Source organism: Lucilia sericata, unplaced genomic scaffold, assembly GCF_015586225.1.
Source record: "Lucilia sericata isolate MDLA Ls3-8-SP2 unplaced genomic scaffold, ASM1558622v1 Contig005126F_arrow, whole genome shotgun sequence".
NCBI lineage: Eukaryota > Metazoa > Arthropoda > Insecta > Diptera > Calliphoridae > Lucilia > Lucilia sericata.
In genome coordinates this window covers 12,752-20,983 of record NW_023997446.1, presented here as the reverse complement: position 1 = coordinate 20,983, position 8,232 = coordinate 12,752, and the positions used below count along the sequence as shown (strand labels likewise).

General features: G+C 31.3%; 2 protein-coding genes and 1 pseudogene across 2 annotated transcripts; all 3 read right to left on the bottom strand.

The window, feature by feature from the left end:
* Positions 1-1,058: 1,058 nt before the first annotated feature.
* On the bottom strand, positions 1,059-3,950 carry LOC119615380 (annotated as a pseudogene).
* Positions 3,951-4,121: 171 nt separating this feature from the next.
* On the bottom strand, positions 4,122-6,009 carry LOC119615379. The gene is made up of 3 exons (XM_037971436.1): positions 5,628-6,009; positions 5,276-5,551; positions 4,122-4,257 (listed from the first exon to the last, which is right to left on the bottom strand). The coding sequence occupies exons 1-3, from the start codon at positions 5,855-5,857 to the stop codon at positions 4,122-4,124; spliced, it is 642 nt and encodes a 213-aa protein (XP_037827364.1). The 5' UTR covers positions 5,858-6,009.
* A 424-nt stretch (positions 6,010-6,433) lies between these two features.
* On the bottom strand, positions 6,434-7,760 carry LOC119615381 (ribonuclease H2 subunit B-like). The gene has a single exon (XM_037971437.1). The coding sequence runs from the start codon at positions 7,629-7,631 to the stop codon at positions 6,537-6,539; it is 1,095 nt and encodes a 364-aa protein (XP_037827365.1). The 5' UTR covers positions 7,632-7,760; the 3' UTR covers positions 6,434-6,536.
* Positions 7,761-8,232: the final 472 nt, after the last annotated feature.

Here is an 8,232-nt window from a genome sequence, read left to right as displayed (position 1 = left end):
TTCAGTTCTAGTTCAGTTCTAGTTCAGTTCTAGTTCAGTTCTAGTTCAGTTCTAGTTCAGTTCTACTTCAGTTCTAGTTCAGTTCTAGTTCAGTTCTAGTTCAGTTCTAGTTCAGTTCTAGTTCAGTTCTAGTTCAGTTCTAGTTCAGTTCTAGTTCAGTTCTAGTTCAGTTCTAGTTCAGTTCTAGTTCAGTTCTAGTTCAGTTCTAGTTCAGTTCTAGTTCAGTTCTAGTTCAGTTCCAGTTCAGTTCTAGTTCAGTTCTAGTTCAATTCTAGTTCAGTTCTAGTTCAGTTCTAGTTCAGTTCTAGTTCAGTTCTAGTTCAGTTCTAGTTCAGTTCTAGTTCAGTTCTAGTTCAGTTCTAGTTCAGTTCTAGTTCAGTTCTAGTTCAGTTCTAGTTCAGTTCTAGTTCAGTTCTAGTTCAGTTCTAGTTCAGTTCTAGTTTAGTTCTAGTTCAGTTCTAGTTCAGTTCTAGTCTGATTTTGAAAATTGTAATATTTTTTAAATTGAAAAAAAATTCAATAAACTTTTTTTAAATTTCCTTTATTAAATTTTTGGATTTTTTTTTTTTTAAATTTCGTTATAAATATGGTTTAATAGCGATCTTTTAGTTTTTGAAAATTTAATTTTATTAAGCAATTTTTATAATAACTTATGAAATACATTGTAAAAGAGTTTTATGATTAATTTCAAATGTGCAAATAGATATTTCAGTAATGTATTGGGTATCTAACATACATAATAATGCGCTATTTACATTCGGTTCCCTATAATGGGCCAGATGTTAGCTGCTACACTTTTGATCGCTCCAAATGCAGAGCAACATATTTATTTAGCTTTGATGTCGATTCGACATAATGTTTTTGACTGACCTGGACGATATGTGAGAATAATAACATTACTATGTATGCCAGATGGCATTTTATGTTATACATCCAATACATACCTTTAACTCATACAAATAGGTTTACCACTTTAGCTATATTCAAATCTTCGTTATTAATTTATTAAATCAATTAATATTAAAAAATCAATTAATATTCAAAATTTCTAATTGTTTAATTTTCTTTTGAATCTGTCTGCGTTTACGGAAATTATTAACTAAACGTACCGAAAAGAATATATTAATTCGATAAGACTTAACATAGAAACTCCCATAAATAGAGCGAATATTCCACCACAATTAGCAATTAATTGCGTAAGATCGTATAGAACAGTACGTTTAATGGCGGTAAATTGTGTTTCTCTAAAGTGAATGTTTAGACGTGATATACGAGTCCTAAATAGAAATACACATTTCGTTATAATAAAAAAATACATACCATACATACAATAGTCATCAAAAATATGTATTTACATACTTCTTATATCTATCTCCACGAATTGCTTTAACCAGTGGCATCGGTATCAAAATATGCTCGATTTATTTCGAAATTATATTCCAATGAATTGCAGGCAGGCATGCAATCACACAATATTTTACAGTAGGATCTTTAGCTTTTGAGCTGTTTGATTGGCTATTAAGACTTCCAATTCATTGGTGGCATTGGTGTAACACGGTCACTTTTGAAAGATCACAAATAGGAATATCCAAGGGTTCTTTAAATAATGATAATTACTTTATTAATAATGATATTATCCCATGAAATTTTTTTAGTTCTTATTTAAAACCAGAGTCTACCTGGAGAACAAAAAACTAGCTAGTTTTTAAAACGTCATCATCTTTTCCAGTTCTAGTGCAGTTCTAGTTCAGTTCTAGTTCAGTTCTAGTTCAGTTCTAGTTCAGTTCTAGTTCAGTTCTAGTCATTCAGTTTCAGTTCCAGTTCTAGTTCAGTTCCAGTTCAGTTCCAGTTCCAGTTCAGTTCCAGTTCAGTTCTAGTTCAGTTCTAGTTCTAGTTCCGTTCTAGTTAAGTTCTAGTTCAGTTCTAGTTCAGTTCTAGTTCAGTTCTAGTTCAGTTCTAGTTCAGTTCTAGTTCAGTTCTAGTTCAGTTTCTAGTTCAGTTCTAGTTCAGTTCTAGTTCAGTTCTAGTTCAGTTCTAGTTCAGTTCTAGTTCAGTTCTAGTTCAGTTCTAGTTCAGTTCTAGTTCAGTTCTAGTTCAGTTCTAGTTCAGTTCTAGTTCAGTTCTAGTTCAGTTCTAGTTCATTCTAGTTCAGTTCTAGTTCAGTTCTAGTTCAGTTCTAGTTCAGTTAGTTCAGTTCTAGTTCAGTTCTAGTTCAGTTCTAGTTCAGTTCTAGTTTCAGTTCTAGTTCAGTTCTAGTTACAGTTCTAGTTCAGTCTAGTTCAGTTCTAGTTCAGTTCTAGTTCAGTTCTAGTTCAGTTCTAGTTCAGTTCTAGTTCAGTTCTAGTTCAGTTCTAGTTCAGTTCTAGTTCAGTTCTAGTTCAGTTCTAGTTCAGTTCTAGTTCATTCTAGTTCAGTTCTAGTTCAGTTTCTAGTTCAGTTCTAGTTCAGTTCTAGTTCAGTTCTAGTTCAGTTCTAGTTCAGTTCTAGTTCAGTTCTAGTTCAGTTCTAGTTCAGTTCTAGTTCAGTTCTAGTTCAGTTCTAGTTCAGTTCTAGTTCAGTTCTAGTTCAGTTCTAGTTCAGTTCTAGTTCAGTTCTAGTTCAGTTCTAGTTCAGTTCTAGTTCAGTTCTAGTTCAGTTCTAGTTCAGTTCTAGTTCAGTTCTAGTTCAGTTCTAGTTCAGTTCTAGTTCAGTTCTAGTTCAGTTCTAGTTCAGTTTAGTTCAGTTCTAGTTCAGTTCAGTTCAGTTCTAGTTCAGTTCTAGTTCAGTTCTAGTTCAGTTCAGTTCTAGTTCAGTTCTAGTTCAGTTCTAGTTCAGTTCTAGTTCAGTTCTAGTTCAGTTCTAGTTTAGTTCTAGTTCAGTTCTAGTTCAGTTCTAGTTCAGTTCTAGTTCAGTTCTAGTTCAGTTCTAGTTCAGTTCTAGTTCAGTTCTAGTTCAGTTCTAGTTCAGTTCTAGTTCAGTTCTAGTTCAGTTCTAGTTCAGTTCTAGTTCAGTTCTAGTTCAGTTCTAGTTCAGTTCTAGTTCAGTTCTAGTTCAGTTCTAGTTCAGTTCTAGTTCAGTTCTAGTTCAGTTTCTAGTTCAGTTCTAGTTCAGTTCTAGTTCAGTTCTAGTTCAGTTCTAGTTCAGTTCTAGTTCAGTTCTAGTTCAGTTCTAGTTCAGTTCTAGTTCAGTTCTAGTTCAAGTTCAGTTCAAGTTCAAGTTCAGTTCTAGTTCAGTTCTTGTTCAAGTTCAGTTCTAGTTCAGTTCTTGTTCAAGTTCAGTTCAGAGATATTAATTTAATATGTATAACTTAACTTACTGGGCATCCAAAATTTAACACAGCCACACTTTGCTATAGTATAATTAGTTAAACATTCTGCTTGACAATTAGTTTGTGTATAGATTTTAAAGAAATATAAATTTCGTTCATTATTAAAATAGCATTGTCTCCTAAAGAAAATATACACAAAAAGAAAAATCCATTATAAGTTCCTTAAATGACTACCCGAATAATTGTCATATTTTTAAGAAACGATATACAAATAATTTTGTATCTTACTTTTCTGGCTCAATATTCCATAATTGTTTTGAGATGTTATATACTGAGGTGAAAGTGTTACCATTACTTCATGAGAATAGGGAACTAATATATAGTTTCCCATCGTTAATGGTATACTATCGGGAGAGTTTATAAATAGCTATATAAATATAGATACATATATAGCGAGTAAATTACATCTAAATCTTTGTATAATGCACTCATAGCATACCTTAAAACCTTGTTTAAATCTTGTACACTCATAGTCATTATCGTCCGTATCAGAATCTAAAAGTACACGAAAACCATAACGTGCCGATGATAAAGTGGATCTTTCCAGATATGTACTAAAACCTTGACTTTGATAATACTCATCAAATGATAAATTTCGTTTTTTATTTAAATAACAATATGATTCATCATTTTTATAGCTCATGTAACTGAAAATAAATGAAAATATTTGTTAAGTTTCCACTTTAATTGTGTTCGTACTTACTCGGGATTTTGTAAATATCTTGATGTTGTAAACCATTAAATTGATAGCATACTCCCTCATCGGTAAGTACCCTTTTAAGACAATCGTAATAAACTATTCCTTTCCATCGTATTATATATATGTACCGGAGGCTATATTTAGTAGATTTTGTACTATATCTACTGTTAGGTTTTTTGGTACATAAGGATAGAATTTATTAATAACTTCTAGGTCACATGTTTGCAATGTAGTCAGAAACTTTTCCAAACTATGGAGATACATTTATATAAAATTATTAAAATTTTATTATACTCTAGGAATAATTTTAGGATTTCTTTTAAATTAACTAGTTATAGAAGAGATTAAAACCAAACAAATTCAAATCAAACTTGGGACTAGTGATGTTGCTATTATAAAGCAATTGAATTGATTTTTCTAAAAAATCAATTCAATTGCTTTATAACAAGCATGGAAATGGACATTTTAAAGACTAATCTACGGACTAGTCTATAGACTAGATTACGGACCAGTCTATTGACTAATCTAGGGACTAGTCATTTGTCTAGTCTATGGGCTAGTCTATGCACTAGTCTATTGACCAGTCTACTAAATTTTTAATTTATAAACACATCAATGTTTCAGAGAAACACTTTCAGAAGTGAAATCTACGGACTGGACTATGGACTTTATTGACTAGTCTGTGGACTACGTTATTGACTAGTCTATGGACTAGCCCATTGACCATTGACTAGCCCATTTACTAGTCTATAGACAAGTCAATGGACTTAACTAGGAAATAGTCAGAGGAATAGTCTATTGTATTGTTGTTTCTGGGGTTGACAGCCCTTGGCCGAATAATTCGGATCATTCCGGTACGTAGAACCGGTTGTCGGGGAATGCAGGAATAGTCTATGTACTAGTCTATTTACTAGTCTTTTGATTAGTCTATTGTCTAGACTTTTGACTAGTCTATGGGCTTGACTTTTGTCTAATCTATGGAATAGTCTATTAACTAATCTATTGACCAATCTATTGACTAGTCTACTAGATTTTTTAATTTATAAACACATTAATGTCTCAGAGAAACGTTTTTAGATCTGATTGCGAATTCAATGGTTCCCAGGTTATTGCCCAAGTAGTTCTGCTTGTACCCATTCTAAAATTACTTAAAACATTTTTATTAACTGGAATGAATATGTGAAAATGTTATAGCATTTTTGAAACTTTATAATTGATTATTAAAATAAAATTTTTGTTAGAAATTAATTTAATTTAGTAACACTTACTAATGTTCTCTAAAATATGACGTTTCATTATGAAATTCATTTAAATTTTCCATTTCAGACCAAAACATATTTGACACATAGCTAAAATCGAATTTGAACGCATCTCGTTTGTTTTCCGGACAAATGGTTACAGTTGGAAATGGTATTTTATGAATTTTCACTAGAGTTTCATCGAATCCCAAAACCGTTGGAGAATCTAACCATTTTACATAAGTTTTCCACGTATATTTCCCCGCAAAAAATAGAGATATTAAGAGGAAAATAAGCCAAAATAATCTAGAAATATCAAGCATTAAATTTTTAGTTAAAAACATATAAATTTTAATTAATTTTTACATTAACATCACTTAACTTTTCATAAAATGGTCGATGTATTTCAAAAATATACTTCAAACCATGTACGCTAGTCTTCTTGGAATATTCTCTTATAACAGACTTATAAGCGGTTTTCCGATTTCCATATATTAAATTAGTTTTAATTATAACACTACTAGAAATATCACTTATAGTTGGTGAATTTAAATTTGTGTTTGGAATGTCCAAATTTGTATTTGTTGAATTTTTATCCTGTTCAAGTTTCATCGTTACTAGCGCAACAGCGGAAATGTCCAAAATATGACTGCCATCATTTTGAAATTTTAATGTCCTTTTATACTTCTTGTTAATTACTTGTTTATCTTAATTATATGAGTGAATAAAACTGAATAAAATTATTATAATCTCAAAGGGCTATTCATTTCACAGTGTACACTGCAACTATTATTACATATATTGTGCATTTTTGGGAATTTTTTTATTATACCCTTATCACTATAGCGCAGAGAATATAATGCATTTGTTCTGATGTTTGTAATGTATAGACATAATGCATTACAAACATTAGTCCATTGACTATCCTATAGTTTAATCCACAGAGAAGTCAATAAGCTTTTCCATAAACAACTTATTATAGACTAGACTATATTCTGTAGTCTAGTATATTCTAGTCTATAGACTTGACTACAGACAACACTATAGTCTATACTATAGACTAGAAGAGTATAGACTATGTTCCAAAATCTGATTTTTTTTTCTACATTTCTAAGAAGAAAGTTATACATATTCGATTTTTAGTTAAAACTGTTTTTTTTCAATTTTTTTAGAAAAGCAAATACATTTAATTAAAAATAAATACTTAATTTTTCAGACTTGCACTTAAATGATAATAAAACATACAAAATGTGTTAACAGTGTTTGTTTAAAAATATATGTGTATGTATATTTAAGCAGTCTTTTTCATAAAAAATGACGCTATACTTTTAGTGCCTTTAGCACTTTTTGCCAATGACTTCTCTTTGGCACTTAATGAACGCTCCTTGAGAGGCGTAGCCGTGGCAGCTTTAGGTGATTTATGTTCCTCTTTAATAGATGTATTTACTTTATTTTCTTCTTCCTCATCCTTGATGTCCTCTTCTTCATTGTCGAGAGATTCATCTAATAAATTAGAATTCTTTAGTTTAGAGGCTGCACCATTTTCCAGTTTTTGTTTTTTGGTACCAGCACTAGTAAGTTTATCACCAGATTTTCGTTTATTTGTAGAAGCCTTTTTATCCTCTGTTATAGCTTGAATTTCAGAGGGTATTTCCAATAGTTTTGTTAACTCCTCGTGTAATTCGACAGCTATATAACTACCCACATAATCACAAGCCATACGCAAATAATCACTATCTTTAGCCGTTTCATCTAATGCCTTTTCACTTCGGGCAAAATTTTGTGATACGGCACTATTGCCGCAATAAATGCCACTACTCTGTAATAACTTTGCCAAGCGCTTAGTTTTAAGGGATAACCAAGCCATGGTCTTATCATGATTATATTTGTAGAATGTCATATCTCCCCCGGCCGTTTTTACATCAGCTATGCAACCCAAATTCTTAGGATCAACAAAATGGTTAAGAATTTTCGCTGCACTAGGATCTTCATCATCGTGTATACTATCCAGTGCCAAGGCTCTTTTCACACAATGTTTACGCAAATGATGTAATGCTAGGAATGTTACATCGATTGGTGTGGTAAAATATATATGACCATTTGAACATACTTCGCTGTCAATCAGCCAGCTCCTTCTTGGTTCAGCAAATTCCAATATTTCCATTATATGCTTGTCATCCTTGGTAATAAATAAAGCCGCCTTTCCCTTGCCCGGATGATAAAAACGTTCCAAACTTAATTTTTCTGTTTCATCTTGCAGCATGTGTTGAGAAATGTAAAAGATTTTTCGTAAAGCCGAGGGAACGGAGGAGTTTATTTTAGTTTTGGTGCTGGCATCTGGTTCTTCTTTGATTTTAGTGGAACGCGTTGATTTTGATTTACTCATTGTTATTTGATTTGTAAAATATATGTAAATTGCTTAATAAAAATAACTAGTACGAAATAAAATCGCATCAATTTAACAAATTGCGCGAAATATGTTTGTTTACATTTTTTCTGCTTAATATTGCCGGACTCTTTTAATTAAACTAAAAGAGTTACCAACTTTAAATAACAACTTTTTCGTGTTACCATACTAGAAACGTGATTGCATAGATTAATTTTATCGATAACTGGAATGGTTTTAATTTAATTTAATAAATTTTGTTAATATTCGAATTACTAGTATTAAAATCATAAGGATACATATGTTCTGAATGCTTATATTTCTATAAAAATCAAATTATAAAATAAAGTAACCTGTAGACTAGATTATATACCTTAATATAGACTAAACTAAGGACTAGGCTATAGACTAGACCAGCGGTTCCCACCGATTTTTACTTCGCGGACCCCTTGAAGAACTTATTTAATTTCGCGGACCCCCATACATATTTTCATATCTTATTGTTCTAAATAATTGTCCATCCGAAAATTGACCTAGTTCATTAATTCCTAGGTCTAATAAATGTAGTCATATCTATAAAATATTCCCGTACATTGAGAAT

Excerpts from the sequence above, each read along its gene's own strand:
- LOC119615379 (XM_037971436.1), bottom strand. The coding sequence starts at position 5,857 with ATGAAACTTGAACAGGATAAAAATTCAACAAATACAAATTTGGACATT. Across the intron at positions 5,552-5,627 it reads CATCGACCATTTTATGAAAA|ATTATTTTGGCTTATTTTCC; the intron begins GTTAAGTGATGT and ends TGATATTTCTAG. Across the intron at positions 4,258-5,275 it reads TCATATTTTAGAGAACATTA|TTTGGAAAAGTTTCTGACTA; the intron begins GTAAGTGTTACT and ends GTATCTCCATAG.
- LOC119615381 (XM_037971437.1), bottom strand. The coding sequence starts at position 7,631 with ATGAGTAAATCAAAATCAACGCGTTCCACTAAAATCAAAGAAGAACCA.